Source organism: Hypomesus transpacificus, chromosome 19 (assembly GCF_021917145.1).
Source record: "Hypomesus transpacificus isolate Combined female chromosome 19, fHypTra1, whole genome shotgun sequence".
NCBI lineage: Eukaryota > Metazoa > Chordata > Actinopteri > Osmeriformes > Osmeridae > Hypomesus > Hypomesus transpacificus.
This window is the reverse complement of record NC_061078.1, coordinates 9,502,417-9,528,225: the sequence shown is the minus strand read 5'-3', so window position 1 is coordinate 9,528,225 and position 25,809 is coordinate 9,502,417. Positions and strand designations below refer to the sequence as shown.

Here is a 25,809-nt window from a genome sequence, read left to right as displayed (position 1 = left end):
TCATTTAAACTGTCTCAAACTAAATGGACAACATTAAACTGCTAAAGACTGATTTACATCCAATCAAAGAGTTCAGGCAGTGTGCCCTACTGGGCCGCAGGTGGTACCAGCATGTGTTCCAGCAGTGGCACAGCAACAACATATTGTCAGGGTGAGGATTAATGACATTAGCCTGTCTAATACTCGTTGAGGATGACACAGCCACTTTCAATCCAATCTACTGTAGCAGACACAATCTACTGTAGCAGACACAATCTCCAGTCGCAGGGCATTCTCAACTGTCTGGGTTGGGCTGATAGGTGCTGGCGTCTCGCACTCGGTCTTATGAGGGCATCAGCCACTGGGCTAGCCAGTAAACAGCTAGTGATAGCCAGAAAGGTTAGATACGTAGCTGCACACAATTTGCTATTCAGTTTTACATTCTAAAGCATCTCATTAATGACACACAGGAACACAATTACACACAGAAGAGGCAAGTTTCAGTTGTACTTGAGTTCTCAAGTGCTATAGTACCAGTAGGAAGGCCTCTAAGAATGTTGCAACCCTGAAATCGGTACATGGGGGCTCTTTGACAATGGGCCACCCAACAAGCTGCCAAAAAATTCACCACTGTTTGTTCATCCTAAATGACCTCTAAACATTTACAATTATTGCAGTGAAGGGGGATATGACTGTGTTTTGATATTGAACGAGGCGCCTATAGAATTACTGTGGTAAATTAACCCCAGTTAAAAGCAAAAATGACTTTCAATTTACTTTGAATACTGTGAATCTCCTTCATACCCCTAAATGTTTGTGCAGTTTCCCCCCAGGGATCAATAAAGTATCCTCTACTCGATGCTCAACATCCTTTTTACAGTAATAATTTGTGAATAATGAAGTAGGCAATAGAATCTTACATGTGCATTTGTTTTGAACCTAAAAACAGGACAAACCTAGCTTTGGAAATGAAATACAAGTCTTGAAATGACTCCAAACTAAATATATTGGGAAGCGAACACAATTTGATAGGCCCTGGACGGCATGGCCTAAAATAACATATTTAATATCACAGGCTTTTCCTTTGGAGAGTGTATGCCTGTTGGTCCAGCTCGAAATAGTCCCCCCTCCCACCCCCCTATTTTCAGCAGGGGTTCCTCAGTGAGATGTGGCGTGTGTTTGTTTTCATGGTGGGGGGTGGGGGGGACTAACTCTCTCTATGCGGTTGGAATGCTGCTTCCTGTAAACAGAGAGGGGAGGCTGTGTGATGCCGCAGCATGGGAGAGGAGGGTGCCGGACAGGGGAGACGTGCTGGGAGCCAAGTGTCCCGGAAAAAAGTGGCGGGTCTGTGGAGGTCCATGGGAGGGTGGGGGGGAATAGCCAACCAGCGTAACTTAAAACTATAAGGACAGTCTACAGCCCCTACTCCAATGTGCTGGAGTGGATAATGTCACATGCTTATAAAGGGTACTGTAAAAGTACAATCTGACACTGTCAAACATTGGAAGGAATTACAATATACATTGTAATTCTACATTGCAATAATAATAATAATCACAATAATAACAGATTTGGGTGTGATCAAGTAAATTCTCCCTATATTTAATCTCAGACCATGTTTATTATTTTCCAGAGGACATGTGGTGTGTTTGCATCAATGCCATTTTGATTCAAGAGGCCTTTCACAAATCTTAACAACAAGGGAACAAAGCTGTTCTATGCACAGGCATTTCAAACTGTTTGCATTCTTGTAGGTGAAACATGGTAAAGGTCTGAGATGTAGACCTACTTATTGTCCTCCATTAGTCGGAACATTCCACCCAATCCTGTTTAGGTAATTGAAGGTTTGGTATCCAGTACATTTGTAAGGCTTAGTAGATAACATAGTCAATGGGACGTTGAGCGTATCTGTAGAACGTCTGACTCATGCAGATCTGTGTATTTTCAAGAGTCACAAATATTATGTCAATGAGGGAAATTATCTGGTGTTAAACTACAGAAGACAGTGTTTCCTCAGGAGAATAACAAGTAGGCCTACAACTGGACAAGCACTAAGATAAATGCAGCTTGCTTAGAAGAAACTGACAAAAGATAGCATTGCACTGCACTGCTGGTCTTTCATAACAGACCGGATGAGGTGGCTGATGGAAAAAGCAGTATTCACACTTTCAGTCCTTGACTCTGGGCCGAGCGGACCCTTTTAACGGCCCTGGAAACATCTGTTTTGGCCCCTACTCACCCATACATCTCATTTCCAAAGCATCCTTGTCTTAGCCTGTAGCCAGACAGGCCTAGCCTGGCCCAGCATGACCCTCTACAACATTACCAGTTTAGACAGAGATGCATGTGGAAACAGTGTATTCCTTTACAATGACCACAATGCAGCTTGGTAAGTATTGACAAACTACTTTGACTTATGTATGATTTACAGCACCTTAAAAATATATGTTTTTAATTATAACCCTCCTAACCCTTAACTTTCAAAGGAATTAAGCAGAGGAATGGTATTTTGTGTGTCATAACCCGGCACTTTAAGCATCAGTGATGGTGAAGATGATTTAGAGGAGAACTAACGGGTTGATTTTTTCATGTAGGTGTCTCACCTCTGCCAGTTTGTAGGGCACGATCAGTCTCTCGCCCACCGTCACAGTCTTTCGAGTCGTCAGAGCTTCAAAAAGCATCTCCTCCTTGACCTGTGTGCGTGGTAAGAAAAACACTTATTTACAGTCCTGATGCTTACCAAATGTTTCTCTTTTTTGGGGCTAAATAGCTGTGTACAGGAAACAGCGTTGTACCAGGGTACGTCAGGGCGTTGTACATCAAAGCCTTGATTCACTATAGTGTTTAGGTAGTGATGTGTTTGTATGTGGGGTGGGGGTGGGGGGGATGGTTCTCCAATCCATTTAGTAGCACTTGTGGTCGTGAGAAAGATTAATTCCCGGTTATTGACTAAGGGCCAAAGAAGTGGAGTGTCCAATAAACATCCTGTTCTGAGAAGACGAGAGACGAGGCCCAGGCTTCAAAACATTTCATTGTACGAACTGATACAGCGTGATTTTCTGCTCCGTTGTGACTTACCTCTTTATTCTCCATATACGTGGTGTACACCACATAGCATTTAATAGTTGAAGAAAGCTGTTTATTCATTTGTGCACTTAATTGCAATGCATTTGATTCATGGCCCCATCAAATTTTGGATGATGGAGGCCTAAAGTCAGTGCACCTCAAGTGTTTGACAGTAGTATTCTACCATGGTCCGCTTAACTGAAGGCTTTAAGCCAGATAACCTGTACTCCATAGACCTTATATGATGAATCAGTGTCTATGAGGGTGTGTGAACACTGCCCTGACGGGACTGAGATGAGAGTCCGGCAAGAACGCTGTCTTAACAGCTGGCCAGGTTGTTTCAGGGAAGTGAGTAAGGCTTATCATGGGAGTGTGAATGACATTTCCAATTGTGTTTGTCCTTTATCTGACATCTTAACAGAATGCCAAACAGGATTAAAACTGTGAAATTCCTTTCCAACAATCCATTATTGCTAAATTGAAGCACAAGTCCATGCTGATTTGAGCATGTGCCTGTCCTGACTTCAGTATGTGTGTCATTGTGCGTCACTTGGTGTGCGCGCTCCTATGTGAGACTGCCAGTATGTGTCAGTGCCACCAATCTGCCCGTATAAGGCCAATTCCCTCACACCACTGCCCCCTCCACCCCAAAAACTCCATCATTTAACTCTGTCAAAGAAGTGAGAGAGAGAAATAGTCTTACGCCTACAGAATATTTGCAGACGGGTGACAGAATTGGAAATGATGTAATTACATTCTCCATGCAAACCAACATTCCTGACCGAGGAATTGCGTTTTTCCGCTTAGTGTCTTGACCAGTATTTCACTGAAACTTTGTCTGAAAACAAGTTGAGCTTGCTGAACTAAATGTGGGTGCGTTTGCTCACACTCCATGTCCACATTGACTGTTCTTTTTGTTACCTGAATATCGTAAATTATTTATTTTAAAGTTATGAAACGTTTTGTAAAGCCAGTCCAACATCCCCTACACTCCAAGCACAGCAAGGACGGAATTAGGTAGAATGTTTTTCATTAGTTAGTCCTTTCATTTCCTTGTACCTCCAGCAGTTCCGAGACTATGGGCAGAACTTCAGGGTTGCAGATGTCAATGGAGTCGTCCCTGTAGGTTTTCTTCTTGTAGCGGATGTTTCCCAGGTGGAGGATGGCAGAGAGCAGGGAAAATATCCTGCAGGGGATGAGGTACAAGAAAAAGGCAGTGTACTGGAATAGTGTTTTCATTTATTTATTTGTTTCATTTGCACCGGTGAAGTGAGAGGGTACTAAAGAACTGTGTGTGTGTGTGTGTGTGTGTATGTAGGGACTCACTGTTTTCGTGTGGCAGGCAGGAAGCCCACCATCTCCATGGCCAGCTGTAGTCTCTCAAAGTCATGCTTCAGGTCCTCCCCTTCCACTGTAAAGCAGTCCTGAATGGGCCAATGACAAGAACACCAGGTGTTACCAATGTTGCTAATGTGTAGTATACATTTAGGCTCTAACTAGACATGAGCAACATAGGTGATGCTTCAGCCATTTCGGTTCAAAACATGGATTTTTCAACAAAAAGCAGAACTGCTACAGCGAGCGAAGCTCTACACTATAGACAGCTAATGACAAGCTACCTATAGTTGCTAATTTCCACAAACAGCAAGACATTTAGCAACTTACTATTAACAGAACTTCCCATTAAAATGTCTATTGTTATGACTGGCTAGTTCTCAAAAGAAACTGATAAGTTACTCATCAAGTTGAGTTCCCTATGAGACCATGTCATTATGAAAGTTGGGCAAACAAACTCTTGTCAGTGTAACTGCAATTCTGGCCACATTCAAGGGAGTCTGGTGAACGTTTGCACATGCATGTTCTGCCCATGTAGTGGAAAATTCAGTGCTTTTGCTGCAACCATTCTACTCCACGGAAAATTGGCAGGCTAGTTAAAAGGCAATAAGAGAAGTAGCAATTTATGAGAGTCTTTATAGGATCTGGTGGGTTGTGAGCTCCAAGTAGGGGCTTCAAGAGGGGGAACAAGATGGAGGATATGTCTGTTTTCTTACTTTTCATGAGCTCACAGTTAAGTTGTGCACAAACATACATGCAGACACACGTACACAATCTCCCTGTGTGTGTAACCCTGCAGGCAGCATGTCCTCTTCACAGGTTTTTAAATGTCTCTGGCGTGGGTCCCAGAGACAAAGAGATTGACCAGAGAGAGGCCAGCCAGCTTCTCTGATTACATGCAAATCAAACGCACCACATGTTCACCACAATCTCCTTGTGATGTTACAATGAAACTAAACAGCCAAGAGTTACACACTGTAGTGCTAAACCTAGTTTGTCAAGGTTGAAGTATACCTTGTAGTGGGATCACAGTACCTGCATGTCTAACTTAAAGGCCAAGTTTTGCAGCACTGAATTGTATTTGGTGTGGCTTAGTTGAATAATGTCACATGGATGGTGGATCAAAGGCAGGCAACTACTGGTTGGCATTATGGGTTGAGTGGTAGTTCTGGCTCTTTTGTCAGACTGTGGTTGAGGGGATGAAAAACATAACATATGGCACCTCCAGTTCAAGTACGCTGGTGGTACTGTAACAGCTGTTTGTCACATATTCTGAGAGGGGGCATGAGTGTCAGCTAGCAGGACTGGAACACATGCACACATGCACATTCTTGCAGGGAGTCTTTCCTTTACAGGCTTATTACTACTACTGCTGCCATAATGATCACATGCCAAGGCCTGGCAAAAGGCAAACACTTTCTAACCCTCTCTTCTCGTGCATCTTTCTCATCTAGTCTCATCATTAGTTTACCCCTCCCTACATCTGCCTTGAAGATTGCAAGTTTTCCCAATGACGACAAGCTTTCAGGCAATACAAATATTTGATGTTCCTATATGCATCCATGAAAAACGATGCCTTATTATGGCAGTGCCCATTCCAAGCATTTATGTTCGAGAGCTATTCATGGACAAACTTGAACTTGACGCAGATCAAACATCAGACTACTTACCTTGGATTGCACTGTATTTTAAAACACATTTGAAGTAATTTCTTGTGCAAATGTGTAAATAGAACACTGATTGAATATGCAGGTTACAGTGTAACCATGGCTTACACTGTCCCCTTAGCCCACCACCCATTGGATTAACACAATCAAAATCACACACCAATGGCTTTTTTGGTCACTGACTCCAATCACAGGAAAACTTACTGTAACCAGAACTGATGTGTTTGGAGTTAAGGAAGAGTTGTACTACTGACTGTGTTTGTTTGACAAGTTCACCACAGTTCACAACTGATTGGTGTGCAAAGGTCAAAAGTTCATGGGTCAAGGCTTGACTCCACTATGCTAGCACCAGGGGCTTGTCACTGACATGTTTACCTCCTTGCTGTCACAGTACACTCGGACATACACACACTCAAACATACTCTCCTTCCACATGTGCACGCTTACACACACACACACACACACACACACACACACACACACACACACACACACACACACACACACACACACACACACACACACACACACACACACACACACACACACACACACACACACACACACACACACACACACACACACACACACTAGGGCTAAGTCAACAGAGATCTCCACCTAGGGCAAACAGCAGCCAGTTGAGTGTTTGAACTACCCCTTATCTCTGCAATTATTCAATCTGGCCTTAGTGTTTGTAGTCAGATTGTGATCTGACTAGGATCCTGGCAGGGAGGTTTACTGTATAAATAGTAACCACCAGTCATGGCCAAGTGCGGATGGTGGTTTCGGCACCACTGGCACAGTCCCAAACTATGGAATGCGTAGAATGGGGAAGTAAAATCACACCCTGTTGATGTGTGATCCCCCATCATGGAGTGGAGCATTACAACTCTTGGATACTGAAAAGACAACAACTATATTGTTGCTAAGCTTTATCTACATCTCTGAGGAGGCTTCAAACTAGTTTGAAACCTTGGCATTAAAATCCCCCTGATGTTAAATAACAGAAAGCAAGTCTAGTAATAAAAAATAAAAAAATAAATAAAAAACACTGGCTGTGTCAATGACCAAATAAGCCACCCCAAACCACACATGGAGCAAAAGCAGAAACTGGGGACAATACAAACACAAACTGATAAAAAGCCCCAAAAAATAAAAAATAAAACAGGAACTTGGAAATAAAGACCACTAAATCCAAATTAGGAAGGAGTGGGTGGGGTGACCCTGCGCACAGTGGGTGTGTGGCATGAGCGCAAGCACGTGATTGGTGAGGTACAGTCAAGTGGCAGCAAGTCTACTACTCCTGGTGGCACACCAATAGCGTCTCACCACGACACACCCAGAACTTTAAGATACTGACCGGTTCGCTCTCATCGTAATTTTCCCAGTGCAGTCTGTGGACTTTCTTTGTCATCTGGAAGGTTGAGGGACATTAGATGGGGGTTAAGGTTAGGCGTTAGCATTGACAGACATCGTACACACACACATACACACTCTTCTCTTGGCAATGCAAGGGTAATGTAGTTAGTGGGGGGGAGCAACAATTGGATACAAATGCACATTTTTACAGTCACGCACACAGACACACACACACACACACAGAGTAAGCATGGAGGAGCACCACTAAGACAGACACAGGAAGAAAAGGCTGGATGTTTTAAGGTTGAAAGATGGAAGGAGATTTGAATACCTGAGCTTTTGCTATAAGAAAAAATTGGGTCTGCAATTTGCTCTAATCTCTAAATGGTTTATTTAGCTTGTGCACAACATGCCAGAGGGGAGGCTGAGGTGGAAAATTGTGAAAGTTATGAAGTCCTTGGGAACGCTTGAGCTATTGAGGAGAGATGGGGAGTTAAAGATATACACACAGGGCTGGGGCAGAGGAAGACAGAGGGAGAGAAATAGAGATAGTGAGAGAGAGGGGTGAAGGATGAGGAAGGAGTGAGACAGAAAGAGTGAGGGAGAGGACTGCACATCTGAGGAATAGAAGGAATTCACAGCCTTCTCTTAGTGGGCTCTCGGACAGACCCTGGCTCTGTACCATGATATGGACATGTAAACTCAGGTACTAGCAGAGATGCCACAAGTTATGAACAACATCAACATTCCACACCTTTGATGGGTTTCTTTGAGAGAGTGTGTGTGTATGGGTGTGTGTGTCAGAGGAAGAGATTGTCTAAGTGGTATCTAACAGTATTCCTGTGAGCCTCTAGATTCACATCTATTGTCTGTGTGCTGTGTAGCTTTGTGTGTGTGTGTATCTTTACCCCCATGATTTTATATAAATATATGTCAGAGAGACACTGTGTGCGTGTGTATCTGGATGGGGCCAGTTTGTTGCAGTCAAAAAAGCAAGAGGGAAACAACACTTGGTATGGGAAAGATTTGAGAGAGACTAACACCAAGCAGCCTCTCCTCTCAGCATGTGTGTGCTTCTCTTTGTTTATGCTTTAACCAGGCAGCATGACATGGTTTGCCCCTGTGGCCTGGGGGCTCTGTGTGCTACCAGAGTATGTTGGCAGCATATTGTCGCAAACAGCTGTAGGTAGTGTGACAGTGTGTGTGTGTGTGTGCGCATTGTCTACCAGATGTCTAAGAGGCTCACATGGGCTCCTGCACGAGACCCCGCACATACACACCAAAAATCCTTTGAAACTTGCTAGATCAGGATCTTATAGAAAGATAACCAGACATTAATTTATATATGCAAACATAAACACAAAGACGACCAACACAAAAATACATGGAACAATACAAAGTCAAAACTCTCAAGCTGATTTCCTAGACAGGGTGGCAATGTGATGGTAATAAGTGCACACACACACAGACACAGCTTGTCTATCTGATGGGTGAGGGATTAGGCCCTTGTAAAAGGTCTCTCTCTATGAGAGAGACTAGGGGAGCTGCTGAAAGGCACCAACAATGGAATGTGTTTCCTCTGTGCTTTGCTTTCCTCTCTTTCCGGTTTTCGGAGAGGGGGAGGTGAGAGAGAGAGAGGTAGAGACAAACAGCAAGACGGAGAGAGAGATATACTTACATATATATGTAAGTGTGTGTGTATGTATGTAATATAAGTGTGTCACAGAGACAGAGAGACAGACCCACACACTTGTATACAAATAGATACAATGCAGAAAACACCACACACACCCCTGGGTGACTCTCTCTGACAGACCAGGTGACTTTGTCCGAGTCTCTTTAAGAGGTCGAGCTGACCAGCCTGAATGCTAACCTGATTGAGGTAATGGTATTCTTCAGGCTTCTTGAGGTGAAATGCCGTCCTTTCCTCCTCACTTGCTCCTGCCAGCAGGTAGTAAAACACATGGTAGTTTCTGGAAAGAAAGGAAGGGAACAAAGGGAATACAGGAAGGAATGAATAAATGAATGGAAGAAAAGAGGAAAAAACCCACCTCAATCATGTGTTTAGCTAAGATCTACCACCAGTAGACACATTGTCATGGACTGTGAGAAGTTATTATTGTGCTTCTGAGCAAATAGGTTCTCAACTGGTTGAGTATTTTCTTTTCGTAACAGGTTGGAACTATTCATTTACTGTAACATCAGTTTCAGCATTACTCAGAATTCTTTGTTTCATGACTGCACATAATAACTTCTAGATTCCACACTAACATGTCAAAAACTTTACACATGGAGTCAGCAAAGGGACGCCCAGATAGTCATGACCGAGTTGACCCTTTACTGTTGACTTTGAATATTTAGAGTGTGAGCATGTGCACCAGAAGGACTGGATATCATGTTGCTGAATCATTCCCATATGTTTCTTTTGAATAACAATGGATGGCTTATTCACAATGAGTATCTTCTATCAGAATTGCAGGGATTTATTAATAGCTTGTTGACTTTTGGGTTATAATATCAAAATACACATAAGAAAAAACAGTGTTTTCTTTCTCTCCAATCAATTTCTAGGCAAAATAATAATTTTTGGCCTGAGGGTAATAACACAATATCTGAACAGTGAAAGTACGGCAGTTGGTTTTGCTTAACTAAGCAATTAAAAAGTAAAAAGTAGGCTGATACTGTTGATAGCATGTGTAGGCCATCTTAAAATGGCGCCTTGTGATATTATTCTGTATGTTTGGTGCTGCTTACCGTTCATTGTGCTCCTGGTAAACCAGCCTGGACTTCTCTAGAAGATACTTCTCCACGTAAGCTCTGGAACACACAAAACCAGACATTCAAATCAGAGTGTGATGGCACCACATCACAGTAGGCTGGCTGCATGATGTGCTTTGAATTTATGAGCTTGAAGACACAAACTAAACAATCCTAAACTATGAGATGTTAAGACCTGAGAAAACCAAAAGGGAATATACGATCTACAAAACAACAACAACCACCAGTAGTTGTGGCTATTAGCTCCGGTCAGTTTGATTAGACATGGGTTAAAGATGGTCCACTTACCCTCGCACTGTGCCACTCTCCTGGTAGTTGACCTGAATGAACTTGCCAAAACGACTTGAATTGTTGTTGTGGGCGGTCTTTGCGTTCCCAAATGCCTAAGGAGAAAGGACAAGCACAAATGTGATGAGAACATTTACTACGATGGAGAAAATGTATCGCAGATCAACAAACCAATGCTAAAATGTATGTTCTTTCAAAGTTTTGAGTCTTTTAATTCGATATTATTTAAAATACAAGCAAATGTTATGATAAATCATGGTTCAAAACAAGGTGAATAGTACATAAGTCCTGTCCTTAATCAGTCTCATCTCTGGACCATAACATGGTTTTGGAACAAAAACCACAAAAGCACTTAAAGTCAAAAAATGATGCAGCTAAGCAAGACACCTCCAATGTAAAAACATCCCTGTAAGTAATGTGATCCATGTGTACTTGTGGAAAATGTGTAGTGGTGTGCTTTTAATAAGAGGTCCAGTATTTCCCCTCTGGTGTGTTTGTGTTGTAAGCCTGCCTGGAGGGGAAGTAGTTATTTGCCCTGTATAAACCCCATGGTTATTTGTAGCAACACCACAAGTAAACAAATTCCTTGGCAAATCACTTTGAGGTGCCCCAGTGCGTGTCCGGAACCCGCCCGGCCCACACCCCTTCCACCATCACCATAACCAGTCAGTTTGATGCTAGGCTAATGCAATGAACTCTAAGCTACACTGAACGACACCACGTTGGTTCTACAAGCAGACCAATTATTAGAAGGCAGACAGTAATATGTATTAACTCTGCTCCCACAACAAGTTCAACCATTGAGAAAGTTGCAAAGTCAATGACATTTGAGAAATTGAATATATTATACATTTATAATGCAGAGCCCGGAAGGCATGAAATTATAACATTAATAATGACGTGAATAGGGCTTCCATGTACCCCATGATAAATGCACAGGGCCGTTTTGGAGAATTCCTCATTCAGTGAGCCTCAGACCTCAAACCTGGCAGCTCCATGACAAAGGACACCGATGTAAACAGCCAATCATCAGTCAGTATCATGCCACCACTTCCTTTTTTCTGGAGAATGAGTCCCAGCCAATAAAATAAATTCTCATCGCTAGCCTGCATATTTCTTTTAAGAACACGAAGCAAACTGGAATCACACTTCGAGAGAGGTATATTCCAGGTCATGCTTTATGCCTAAATGGCATAAATTCCACATGAATCACTACAGAAATACAGATCTGGAGTCATTAAATATGAGAGACTTGTACAGTGTGTGTACATGCACCTGGTCTGTGTAAAACTGTCCATAGTTAAGCTAGACACTTTTGACTTAAAACATCAGTATTTTGGCTCACATCATATCTGCAGCACTAAATCTTCATCAGATTAAGCTAGGAAGTCAGGCAGTGGCAAGCCTCCAGGGTGCAGAACACTGGGGCCTTCTGAGAAACAGGTGCATCCATGAAGTCAGAATGACAAGACAATCCCAAGACAGACAAGTCCGTCGAAGCATTGGGACTGATACGACATTGAATTTCTAATGTATCAAGTCACTAGGAGGAAATAGATCACTGCCATTGGTAAAGCGGTACCACTGGTGGAGCAGCCTAATCGAAAACTTCAAAAGCACCCATAACATCCCTACATCAAAGCAGAAACATACAGTTAAATTTTGAGTGGTCCAATAACTGTATAGCAGACACATAATTAGTGCAGGGGGGGGAACTCTTGCTCTGCTGTACTTGTACACTTAATCTACTCTGTGCTCTGCCACTCCAAAAACATGATGACCTAATGCCTGCATGTGCAGCCGGCCGTACCCTGCAAAAAGCTGATATGTCTTCTGGGCATGGAAACAGGTCAACGTTGGACCAGTCTGCTTCTCATGTCACTGATGTGTCTGTATTGAGAGTCCAGAACAAACCAAGGTCTGGAGAGTTTTGGGGCATTTTATTGGTTGTAGTGTCCTCTGTGTGTCTTGTTGTTTACAGTAAAGTGTTTCGCTGAACAAAAGAGAGCTGAGGAAGAATACGTTGTTTTAATTCTATCAGGCTGCATGATTGTGCCAACGGTTAGGTAATTTCCTCTCCCAATTGTTTCATAATTACTTGCCTGTATGATTTAAGAGGTCGACTAATATAGCTAAAGGAGAGGACAAGGAAAGGCAAGAGACTTCTCGAGTTTAAAGACTTAACAGCAGCATTTTCTACTTTTTCTTGACATTTGTTCTTTCAGAATGAGTCTAAAAAATGTTGACGGATCATTCTTGCAGACAAGCTTGTTTGCCTCCAGAGGATGCCAACTAAGGTTTTTAAGTGATTTATAATGCTTGACTAATGTCTTGAAATGTTAAAAATCTCTCTATGGCTGCGAATGACTCACCTAAATCCCACAAACAATCACACCATTTAACAAGCCTACCATTTGGTCTACTCACTTTATCACAATCTGTGGTATTTGGAGGCTTTCACAATGGCATGAAAGCATGGGTGAATAGACTTGGTTTGTGTCACAATTATACCCCAGCATGTGTGGGCAAGTGGTATTTTACAGAAGCTAAGTGCTAACCATGTTACTCTGTGTTCCTGAACCTGATGTGAGGCAAGCTCTTGGGTGCTGCGGTCATTGTGGTTGGGTGCGCTTGGGTATTTTGAGTCATGTTAAAAGTGAGGGCCAAGGGTCCTGGGATTTCTAGTCACTACCAACCTCTATTAAAGGTTACTGACAAGTTGCCTTTATCTGCTGAATATTTTGAAAGGTAACTACTAGTACTTTCACAAGTTCAACACAACTTTAATTGATTAAACTATTTACTATTTGTAGTCTATATGGTCCATGTAATACAGTGATGTGGGCAATACACATTTACTTTAAAAGTAAAGTATCTGTAGTACCACGTAACCGTATAGAACTAGCTATAGTAAAAACATTGTAGTTACACTTCATTACAGTTTGCGGTACGTTATTACTATGGTGAAACTTGGTATAGTGGAAGCAGGGCTTACAGTGGTGAGTGGATGTTACCATTGATTTCACTTTGGTAAGCTTCAACTGCCCCTTTACAACATCCACTTATTTTAAGTGAATGTAACCTTAATGTAAAGACCTTCTGGAACTTTTGGGGTTTTATTAATAGAGACTGTTAGAGAGGGAGACAGGAAAGCATGGAGAGAGGGGAAGACATGGGATGGCTGAAATCAAACTCGGTCACCTGGTTAAAGACCTTAGGCTAAGTGGTAAACACTCTAACCTGATGAGCTACACCAAAGCTCAAAGTTGCCAAGATCCCAACCCAACGTAGCAAGTGTCACATCCAACACTGTTACAAGTCCACTGTTAACGAGCAAGATATTTGCATGTGAAACATCCTCACTAAATACAGTAATCGTCTGAACAAGGCAGGAAATTGCGACTTGACTCAAACCTCTAATAATAGATAGTATGTTATTCGAAGCAGCCGGAACATTCTAAAGGCGCCATCGCACAAGCACTGGTCCAGTACAAGGCTCTGTTTCAACAATCAAACTCTTTAGAGTGGGAGCACATAAGATCCTATTGTCGGAGCCTCTTCCTCAGTTCTGAGAATACCACCCCCACCCCCCAAACTCAACACCCCGAGGGTCAGATGTGATGTCAATGAGCAAAGAATGTCTAGAGTCTGAGGGACTGTGCTATGCCCTTAATTAGTTGGCTGCTGCAAAGTGCCACTGCCCTTAAATACCTTCACCGCAGCCACTTCCATTCTGTTCTTCAAAGCTTTCTGTTGTGAAAATTACAACATTTTCATTCATCTATACTGTTTCTCTACACTCTCTCTGCAATTTATTTTTGTAGGTTTAGTTTCATTTTCAAAATATTTATTTGCATTTTGTCTTCCTCGCAAAGAAAGGGTTGTTGGCAAATATAATTTGTTTCCGAAAAAAAATAAACATTGTTGAAAAAACACAGCCAGGAGTGATGAAATGATGACTCACAAAGGAGTGAAGTTATAGTTTGAGTGATAATAGCCGAGATAAAACAGAAATTACAGTACGCCCACAGGAGAAAGAGGATAACCATTAAAATGTGATACACAGACCTCTTTATTCCTCTGTATAAGTCCTCTGAGGAAGGGAGAAAGCTGAGACCAGGATTGAGACCCATTGCTTTTTAACTTGTATACAGCTCCAGAGTCTAATCAAATCTTCAGATCTAACAGTAGTTTATTCAGGAGTTTAAGATGTTAGCAGCAGGGGGTGCGATGGCAGCACACCATCAGGAAAGTCATTCTCAGGCTTGTTTCTCATAGACAAAACAGCCATCAGAGCCTACATCTTTAATTTAATGTAAGCCTCCTGGAATTAAGGAAGGCAGAGCAGAAAATGGCTACATTCCTCCTTCATACTGTAGCTGTCCATGGGTCCACTGTAATAAGGGCTTAAGAAAATGTGCATGTGGTTTAGTAGTGACTTTTCTTTCTCTAGTAAATCAGCAACATTATGTTACCAATCAGTCCTTCATTGAAATTGAGCCCTGTGGGTTTGTGATCTTCTGATCTCTTCACAGATTCTCCATCTCACCAAAAACACACTAACCAACATCAGTTATTCATGTATAATGAGGCATAGCGTCATTCTGTTACCAGCTCATCCAGACCAGCTTATATGTATTCAGAAGGGAACCAGCGTGGGGATGTTGCCAGACATCGACAATGTGGGTGATGAGGACAGTACAGTACAAACCTAGAATGATGAAGTTTGAGTGCACTGATGTATGGCCATTACAAGGTTATGCCCCTTCATGACAGGTCTACTATCATCTTCACTTTATATTAAATTGTGTGTTCCTGGAAAGGTGTGCTTACACACAAATACCAATTAACATTTACTGTATACAATTCAGAATATTTTAGGCCTATATTGTGCATGACTGAAAGGGAAGAGATTAAGGCTTCATAAAGAAGGCCAATTCAATGTAACATTCTAGCTTTCTTTACTACCCATGAGCCAAACTGAACTGAAATAAGACTGGATTCTATGTAAGCAGGTGCAGTGCTGGGGTGGGGGGATGCCAGGCCTAAATTGAAGGTTAGTCATCTTTGTTTTGATGTTTCCCTGCTGGAGTAGAATTCCCCCGTGAGCGATTGTTGCTGAAAGCAGGGGATGTTTACTGTACTGACAGTACACAAAATCTACCGCAGATGCTTATGGGGAGGGGCCGGTGTGTGTCTGTGCATGCGCATTGAAATAGATGTCCCGTGTGTGTATGTGTGTGTGTGTGTGTATGGACAAATAAGTGTACTGTACCTGCAGGCCTGCAAGGGCTTGTGCACAACTGTGAAGATGAGTGTATACGTTAGAGGTTGTCTCTCTCTGTATAACAAAGCTAAATTTAGCCCTTCTGATGCATGGGCTGGGCTGGGCGAATGTGTGTGGCCATAAGCATGGAACGGGTGGCGACGTGTCAAGGCAACTGGAAGCATCCAATAAAGAGGTGGTGAAATGGGAAACAAGTACCTCTAAACCTTGTATGGGGTAGGAACTCTGTCAATCTACACGTTAGACCTAGACTCTTTGATGCGAAGGAGAACTGGGAGTTTTGTTTTACCAGATCACAAAATAAGATGGGGATTTGCAAGGCACTCAAGAAATGAAATGCAGGATATAGTTAAATATAAATATAATAAATTACACTCAGAGCACAAAAAAAAATCATTTGGACTCTTACCAAAGTTTTACCAGCGTAACCCAGAGTTAATCATCAGCCATAGGGTGGCTTTCAGCTTTTAGGACGTATCCTGGCACTGAATGAATAATCTCTGAAGTCCCTGGTTTTGATGTTTTATGCATTTGTTGGTTAGTTGTAACTGATTTAACTACTTGTACTCGCTGTGAATTATATTATTGTTGCTTGCTTTCCTCCAGGTACACTCTAGTACTTTCGAGGATCATGTTGTTTGATTGTAATTTGTTTAACTACATGCTCTTCTGGTTCTACCCATTGGCTCTTATTTGCTTTTCACAATGTATGATTAATGTTTTGGCTACCCACATTGTTCTCGTTGTTTATGATCATTGACCTACGCACCTTTTGTAAAGCTCTTTCTTGTAAGTCGCTTTGGACAAAAGCATTTGTTAAATGACTAAATGTAAATTGTATGCAGCAACCTCTACACCACCCACTCAAATCCTAACTAAACTTTTGACTGACTTATGTAAGTGTTTGTTTTCTTATGTGTGTGTGTGTTTAATGTTTTGTGTGTGTGTGTGTGTGTGTGTGTGTGTGTATCTTCCCATTCCTTTTGAAGCCCTGCACATCCAGGCCATTGAAAGGAGTTTCCTCTATGGTAAAAGAGTTAATTAGAGCTTGCGTAATTTAGCATGGCATCCATGACAAACAAAATGATGAGCGAAGCGTGGCGGAATATGAATGGCCCAAACAAAGGTGGTTGGGGTTCCTTATTTGGGCACCAACTTTCCTACAGAGGTAAACAACGGAGCTGTGTTTCTCTGTGGTAATGAGGGAACGAGGGACCAACAGAAGCTCAACAACTCAAATCACTTTAAAATGATTATTTTTACTTCACTTAGTGACTCTTAAAGCTGATATTTTTTCCAGAAGTATTTTTTTGCTATTGCAGCAAACCTTTTCAAAAAACAAGCGACATCCTCAGCAAATCCTCTGTTGCAGCACAGTTTGTTTACCTGTAATCAGATGACAGTCATCACTTTGCACATGAGCGCTAAGCAGATTACCCTGGGCTATCTGGTCATGTAAAGCCATGCACCCTGCTAATACATCTTTAACCCTCCTTGAAACCCTCTTGTAACAACACTATGGGTGCTTTTGAGAGCAAGAAACAAGCTTTCAAGAAGCTTTCAGCAGCTTGTTAGCTTAGCTGAGCTAACAGTTAAGAACAGAAGGAGTAACATTGGCTGTAGCTTGTAGTCCTTTTCCTAGGACTCAAAATGAAAATTAAAAAAATTGGGGTAGGAGTTTCCTAACCCATATATTTGAATAATCAATGTTTTCCTCTGTGCATGCGCTCCGTTTCCAGAACACTGGTATTAAATTGACTTTTACCTACTTTAAAAAAAGAAAACCGGTATCCAACAAAATCATTGGTCAGACAACTTAACCTAAATAAGTGTATACTACTAGTCTATTTGTTGCCCAAGACACTAATCGAGCATCTATCTTAACTTTAATGACAAGCCTGTAGATGACTAAGCATGACAACTACTGACTACAGAAGTTGGGGCACCCTCCCAGCTCATTGGTCTCTAACTAAAAAGGACATTAAGCGTCATCCCACCAGTCATTTACCGCTCCAAGGCTTGGAGCCCTTTCAGGTGAATCATTAAGCTAACAATAAGAAGGAAAGCATGAGCAAGAATATGAAAGTCCTTCCCTGACCGCACCTTGTGTCAATTTCAATGTCTACCCTAGAGACTTGTATCTGCCCTAGACCACACTTGACTGCTGACCTCCTACCACATTTCTGGTGCAGTTAACACCATAAGAAGTGTTAAAAATGGAAGGCTTCAAGAAAAAAAAGCTTTGATGCATCACCATCTCATGATGCTAGTCATTCCTTCCACTCGCCCACAGACAGAGCCTTCGAGTCATTCCACCAACCACAAGTGAAACAAGACCCAATTGTTCAGCCAAACGACCATATAACTGACCGCGGCTTGAAAAGATCTGATATCAGCACTTGAGGGAGAGGGGGGGAAGATACGGATGTATGTGTTAAATTGTAATAATACAAAGGTTAGAGTTTGTCACTGCCAATGGAACTGTTCCTGGTCAAATGCATTAGATACTGAATGAACTTTTGATCCACTTATTAAATACTGGACAAAAAATTGCAAACGTTAACAGAGAAACAGTGATGTTGAGAGTGAATTTTTTTAAATTGGAAGACATGATGCCATTCCTTAAGTATGAAGCACATCTGATTCACTGCAATTATTACAGTAGATCTAAACAGACCATTGCCGTGAATTTGTACAGTTCCATGACAGAGCCAGTGATGTCCTTTGACATCTCAACATTCCTGCAGTTGACTTAACTTGAGCTTTGTTATCCCTTCTTGGTCAACTGCAATCTGTGTGTGTGTACGCGAGGAAAAAAGCTAATGAGAGCCTACGTGTCTGTGTGACAGAGAGTGAGCCAAAGTGTATGCATGCACGTGTGTTGTGTGTGTGGTGGGTTGAGCCTTGGCAGAGTGCCCGGGGCTAGGCCCGTGTTGCGTTTTGCAGATGTAGGCCTCCTGATGGGCAGTCTTCCTGAAAGGCAGGGCTTGCTTCCCGGTCTGCTTCCCTCTGGCTGGGTCTCTGACCAGGCTGTTCTGCAGTGAAGGCAGCCTTATGGAACAGGCCTAATGTACTGCAGAGACCCATGATGCCTTTTGCTTTGTTGCCTTCCAAAATCATGCCCCAATACACATTACAAGGCTACACAGTGTAGTCACAGGAAACAATGACGTCATCAATTGGATTTCATTAGAAATACTATATGTTGTATTCTAATATTCTCAGTCAGTTTTTGGAGGCTCAGTTATCGGAGGATAGTGCCACATATTCAAAGACTACGAAACAACAGAAAGCCTTTTACTGATATTCGACAGCTGAGTGACTGCATTGGTGCCTCACCTTGCCTCAGGGGCAGGAGCGACCCATGCAACCAACAGCGAGAAACACTGGGCAGCAGCCATTACTGGTATTGATCCCTCCACGGACCAGTCTACACAGCACTGCACACGCCTGAATCTATTCCAACACACTGCAGCACTGTAGACATGTGGTTGTAAGCTAAGGGCAAGCCAAGTACTGGATTCTATACATTTCTCAAGAGAAAAACCAGTGCACTGTTTGTTTCTGACAAGGGAAAAATCTGGTAATACAATCATGTATTACCCATGTATATATTGGCATTTTGTCATCTTACTATGTGCTTACAGTTTGCCTAAAGTTGTCAAAAAATGTCATTGCCATGGGGCAGGTCTATTTGTGGGGTTAACAGTGATATTGATGAATTACAAACTGACAAAGTCGTGCTGTTCTATGGAGGTCAAACTATGATCTGAGTGTGGCTTGCCGGCTGTGGCCCTCAGGCTTTGACCTCTGGCCAACTGCATGGCCTTCAACTTCACCAATACACCATATTCCAGGATCTGGACATGGAATACATACTTTATAGGTGCTTGCATGTGTTTGTGTGTACTGGGAGTATTTTGGATGCTGTGGTTGTCTAAGACTAGAGGATAGTACCAGAGTAGGGCTGGACACATTAAAGTGAAGTGTGCACACACACACAACCACATGCACAGGGGTAAGATAAAGGGCAATGGAGCAAAATGACAAAAAAGCAGATAACAGCAGGGAGGGAAACACAATCACTGCCACTACGTGTGTGTGTGTGTGTGTGTGTGTGTGTGTGTGTGTGTGTGTGTGTGTGTGTGTGTGTGTGTGTGTGTGTGTGCAAATTGTGCTGAGAGTACAGAGGGTCTATATTGGCAGTATCCCTGATTGCTTTTCCAGCTAAGCTGGAAGAGAAACAGACTCAGAGAATCCTGATTATGTAATGAGTGTTCCTCCAGTGTGATCAGTCCCAAAGGAGATAGACATCTAGAGTGAAAAGCTCAAATCTAGTTCTAGCCGCCGCAGCCTGAGTGACAGACAGTGGGCAGCAAACCATCTGGAACTGAGAGGGCGTGGGCCTGGAACTAGAAAGGCCATGGTCTGATGTCAGCTTATGGACATCTGGTTTATATTGGCACTTTCCACTCGAAAGTGAAGTGTTTTCGCATATTCTAAGGGTTTTAAAAGGGATGGGTGATGGGGGAAAGATGATGTCAATTTCCAGTTGTGGACTGTGAGTTTTGAGTATTAAAAGTCTGAAATTTGATTCAGTTGTCTATTTGCAGAAAAGTGTACAGTGTCGTAGACTGGATTTGATGTATGCTTCTTTAAGAACTGGCTTCAGTGAATCATGCTTTCTCTTTTTGCTTATCTGAGTTTCCAAAAGAATTATGTTCTCATTTTTCTCAGAAATTGACTATTTGATCATTAATTGAGTACATTACCCTTTCCAAAGAGATAATATACAATTTTATTGTTTCTTTTGTTACATAAACTATAAACAGATGGCCATTATTTTGCTGCTATATGTAAAATAAGCCCTCCTCTGATGGCACAATCTCTTTCAAAATAAACATGATTCTGGGCACAGGAATCCTGAGCCAAGATGTCAAGGTATTACATCTGCAGTCCAATCCCACTGGGGCCAATGCTGACCTATCATTTTCATTGTGGCGGAAGTGTGAAGAGGGAGGAATTTAAGACACAAACATTATCTGCACTTCCGCAAATAGTATTAGACAAAAAGACACACAATCTTTTAAAGCAAACATTGAAGCCTACTTGCTCCCGAGGCTGTGTCAATATGGGATATCTCAACGCCACTTAGCTTCCGACTTGGATGTGCGTTGTTCTCCCTGTACTTACAGCAGATCTTCGCTAACTGAGCAGGATTTAGTAATGTAAGCAGGAACAGGGCCAACAAAGGTTTTATAGTAAGAGACAGGGTTGACGAGACCAAGTCATGCTTGGGCCTAAATGAAGTTCTGAACGAATTTAACCATTTAAGATGTTCAGACATGCTATCTTCCAGACACAAATGGTTATGGCCTGAACGTGTCCAGAAATCAGGGTCCATAGCTAATACCACTGATAGCATGACACCCAGACATAACAAGAAATAAAAACTGACATAGAACCCAGCTAGGTGTTCACTAAAAGGTGTTTCAATGATTTGAGAGGTAGATGAACATTGGCAGTGATGAGGAAATTTTATCTTGTGAGAAGGTTTATACTCAGAGAAGGTCAAAGACAACAGGAGAAAAGCCAGGCCATGACTGTGCTGGTGTACAAATTATTTGTATCTGGACTAGTCTCCCGTGTGCAGAGGAATCTCCAGAAGAATGTATGCAGTGTTGACAGATCTAGTGGAGAAAGCCTTATCCATCTGGCTAAGTTCACGTTGTGTTTGTCTGTGTGGGTATGTGCGTAGGCTATTCAGACCATGCACCACAACTTATATGTGAAGTGATGCCGAAAACTCACAACATGTCTTACGATGGTTTACTGTTTCTGCCATTTCCTGCCTTTTCACGAGTCTGCTCCCACTCAGACACGCTGAACTAAGCAGAGTTGCTCCAATGAGGATGCCGCTAAAACAATGCAGGGGCTGCCAGACTTAAGACTTGCTGTGGCAGAAATGGGGGAGACAGAGAGAGAGGCAGCCCAGATTCAAGCGGAAGGAGAGGAAATGCAGCCATTGGCAATAGGAACTTCCTCAATCTGGTGGCCATACAGAGAGATGGAATGTAGGAGTCAGAGAAAGAGAGAGAATGACAGTACGTAGGCTATGCATGTATGAATGCGTGTGAGCATGTGACTGAAAGAAAGACTATACTGTCTCTATAAACAATTAGCAAAAAACGAACTTCCGTCCCTAAGATGCTTTAGCCCAATATATTGCAAAACCCCACTCGCTTCCAGGTCAGGTCAATATCTTTTGACCAGCATTGGTTTTCCCTTTCTCACACAAATGTTAACTGTCGCACGATTCCAACATCTGTTGCCCAGATTTATAAAATATTTCTATGACACACATCAAAAACATTCATGTGAAACATAAAAGCGTTACCACCTGACAATGTTGGGGCTTTGTTGGACAACTACTATTGGCTAAGCAGCAGAGGACATACTGAGATTCCTTAGCTTAGGCAATGTCAACCTTCCTTTTCTCACATATTTGAAAGGGGCCAGCATTCTACTAAGTGAACTCTGCTACGGCTAATTGTTATTGTAGATCAGTAACTGTTAGCCAAGGCTGGGTTGGGGCCTCCACTGTCCCACACACAGCTTCACCAGGCTAAGTGCATTCTGGGATGGAGTTCCTCCTTTATGTTCTAGACCACTGAAGCAGCAGTGGTGGTGGGAAGTAGCTGAAACAGCACTAGCTGAGGATGGGCGGATGTTCACAAACACAGTCTGAAAGGAAGATAGGCAGATGTATTTCCAAATAGGCGTCTTGTCTGAATGCCAACCTTTTTATTGTTACTGTGTCAATGCTTTTTTTCTGCACCTGTGTCTCATTTTAACATTCATGTTTGTGATAGTAACTCATACTTTTGGGAAGAATCTTACACAAAGAACCGCAAGTCAGGAGGTCAAAATTCTGAAGTGGAAACCTGCAGTGAGCTTAGAGCATCCAACTGAGACTGTGGAACAATGAATGCTATTGTGTTCGCAAGGTTGCCTAGCTTTTCCAACGTTCAGTACCTTTCATAGTACATGGCTGTATGGAGACTTCTTCTGAAATCCTTCAATGAGATACTATTAACTGCATCATGTGAAGATGGACTGGTGTTACAGTACCTTTGGAGTAGATGTTATCTTTATAGGGCTCGGCCTGTAACTCAGGAACAATCATTTGACTGAGCCAAAGAGAGTGTCTGTGATAAGAAATTGCCATAAGTCAGTAAACCTTTTTCATCCAGGAAGCAGCTGACTCACAGCCAGTGAGTGCCGTCTATAGAAGCTTGTCAATACTAAACTGGACTGCAGTAGTTCATCCCTTTTGTTCTGGTTCAAATGGAACATAGCTACTTAGTGGAGATTTTCTTTAGAGATTCACTAAAAAAGATCCATATCACCTGTTTTGAAGTTTCATCAGTGCTGTGTTTGCAAAGCCTTCGACAAACCATGGTGAAGAAAGACCACTTGGCCCTCCGCCTCTAGTTTCTCTATTTTTCACAAGCAGGATTTACTTTGGAGCGCTTCCCATCCCTTAATCTGAGCAGAATATTTACCCAGCAAACATACTTCACCAGACTCGATACTACCACTAGTTCAAGCTCCTGTTTAGTTTGTGGTGACTGCTTCCAAGCTCCCACACATCATAGACATTTTACAAATAAAGTGGAGATTACAGGATAATGATTCACCCTTTTTGGAGGAAAATAAGACAAGGGCATTTATAGTGTCTGCCTGAATGTGATACCCGGCCTCCACTGTTACTGATATTAATTCATTGAGATAACACTATAAGGGTGTGTTTTTAGAGATCTTGTCACCTTACAGGGTATATTGATGCAAAGCCAGAACAGGTGATCTTGCAATACACACCAAAGTAGACCACAGGTCAAGCATTGGCTGGTGAACACTAGGTTGAGGTACTAAGCTATGCAACATACATTACTATGGAGGGTGACTTAGCACACTGAGGCTAATGCTGAGGCTAACCAGGAACAAAGGAGGTCAATCCCATTACTTGGCACTGAGACACACAAACAGTGCAACTCCATTCAATCTCATGCCAACTGCTTGCACAAATGTCAATGGCCCAATTCTTTTTTGCAGATGAATGTAATTACTAAACACAAAACTAAAAATATCATCTTAAAAAGAATATGGCTGTTAAAAATTAAATAAGCAAATTATCTGTTGTTTAGTGGATAAGTAATGAAAAAATGTTTTTCCCATAGTTAGACCTCTACCAATTTAATCACAGTGGTATTCAAGCAAAGAGTGAATGAACTCAGTCCCTTGGTTCTCCCTTGTGAATCAAAGTTTCATTTAAATGATTATATATGGATATTTGCCACAATGTGAATTACGCCAATAGCCATAATCAAAAGAGGTAGTCTAAATCTGGTAGACAGCAAATAGGCTGTAAAAGACTGGAACCGTATTTCCGGACCGTTCCCAACAAAACCACTACAGTGACTCTCTCCAGTCATTGTTATGGACAGTTAATAAGTCGTTTACTACACCGCCGGCAACATTCCAAGAGGGACAAGCGCTTTATTCTTAGCATGGTGGTGACACTTATCCTCTTACTGGGCTGAGTCAGTGAGGCCCAGTTCAGATGGCCGAACACACACTGGGAGGTAGAAATGACATTGAGAAGGCATTGTTTTTTTAAGGCCTAAAATGTATATTTGTAATGTTTCAAATTGAAACTTTCAATACGTTGGGGTATTAATTAGACATAAGGACATGCAAAACAGCAGCGTGTGCTCAATAAAACAGGTATGCAAGGAATACACAATATCCTGTTACGACCAGACAACCCAGTGAGTATTGGAAGGCTCGTAGTCTACTCCTCTTCCACATCCCACATAGAACTTCAAAGCAAAAACGGCCATAAAAGCATGTTGAAGTAGTCAGGTCAATAGTCTAGACATAGGGGTCTATAATAAAAGGTTCAGGAGTGATGGCTTTTTCAAACTTCACTTTGGAGTGAATTGAATCCTACAGATTACTTGCAAGAAGGCTTACTTAAAACTACAAACATTACAACACAGCCCCCAAACCCCTTTATGTCTGCAGAGGAAGGAGAGTAGAAGGGAGAAGAACACAAAGTGAGAGTTGGCAAAGGGCTTGCACACCCACCTCTTGACACAGGCAGGAAGGAAAGAAGAGACTTGCAGGAGAGGGATGAGGGGGGAATAACAATATCTGGCAAGCTGCAGTTGGACATGGAGTCAAGGCCATAGGGGAAGGGAACACATGTGTGTGTGTGTGTGTGTGTAAAGTACAGTAAAGAATAAATAAAAAAGGGCTATGTTCTCCTTTAGTTCACTGAAGATGGAGAGCATTTAAAACTGAAACAAATTAATGATTTTAACACAAGTCATACAAACTGAAAAACAATTAACAAAGCCATAGCAAATAGATACAAAAATGGACCTTTTTCCAATCATGCAGTCAGTATAACTCACTGGCAATACCAAAGACAGCCTAGCAAGTTAGATCCCTCACAATAGGACGTAGGCTCAACATTCATGTGTACTGCAAACAGGCCTGGACACTGAGCAAAGTCGACATTGTGTTTGGCTGTCTACATGGCAAACAATCAAGTATGTTCTACCCAGTCTATTTCTATCTGTTCCAGTGACAAAGCTGCAGGTGTAGTGAGGGCAGTGGCGCAGCTGGTCCATTCTGAGGGCAGGTGCCTGTTGCTGAGCTTGTGTGTGAGAGTATAAGCGTACGTTCATGTGTGCATGCGTAATGCTGACAAGTCATCTGAGGACTCTCACGTGCCTCAGCTTAAATAAAGAGCATGTTGGGGGGATCCACACAGACACATTGTTAGGCTGCCACTGGCCACAGCATCTGCTACGGACTATTGAAATGGTGCAGCACTGAGACAGAAGCCCAGCCTCACACACACACACACCAGCCAGCGAGGTGTTGACCAGAGACTGCGGCCCGACAGCAGTTCTTTTTTTGGAATATTATTGTACTAGCTACAATCTGTGTGATAATTAACTGTCTTTAACAACCATGTTC

At 42.2% G+C, this 25,809-nt stretch overlaps 1 protein-coding gene across 7 annotated transcripts in view; it reads right to left on the bottom strand.

Annotated features, from left to right (window-relative positions):
* The window catches only part of myo9aa (myosin IXAa), a 77,659-nt gene that overhangs the window by 29,783 nt on the left and 22,067 nt on the right, over positions 1-25,809 (bottom strand). For 5 of the 7 annotated variants that reach the window (XM_047041358.1, XM_047041360.1, XM_047041363.1 and 2 more), the window contains exons 3-9: positions 10,473-10,567; positions 10,161-10,223; positions 9,280-9,379; positions 7,408-7,461; positions 4,372-4,469; positions 4,105-4,231; positions 2,583-2,672 (exon numbers count right to left, since the gene is read on the bottom strand). In XM_047041358.1, the coding sequence (XP_046897314.1) occupies positions 2,583-2,672; positions 4,105-4,231; positions 4,372-4,469; positions 7,408-7,461; positions 9,280-9,379; positions 10,161-10,223; positions 10,473-10,567 (627 nt within the window). The remainder of the gene's footprint in view (positions 1-2,582; positions 2,673-4,104; positions 4,232-4,371; positions 4,470-7,407; positions 7,462-9,279; positions 9,380-10,160; positions 10,224-10,472; positions 10,568-25,809) is intronic. The other 2 variants (XM_047041361.1, XM_047041364.1) reach the window with 1 other exon arrangement.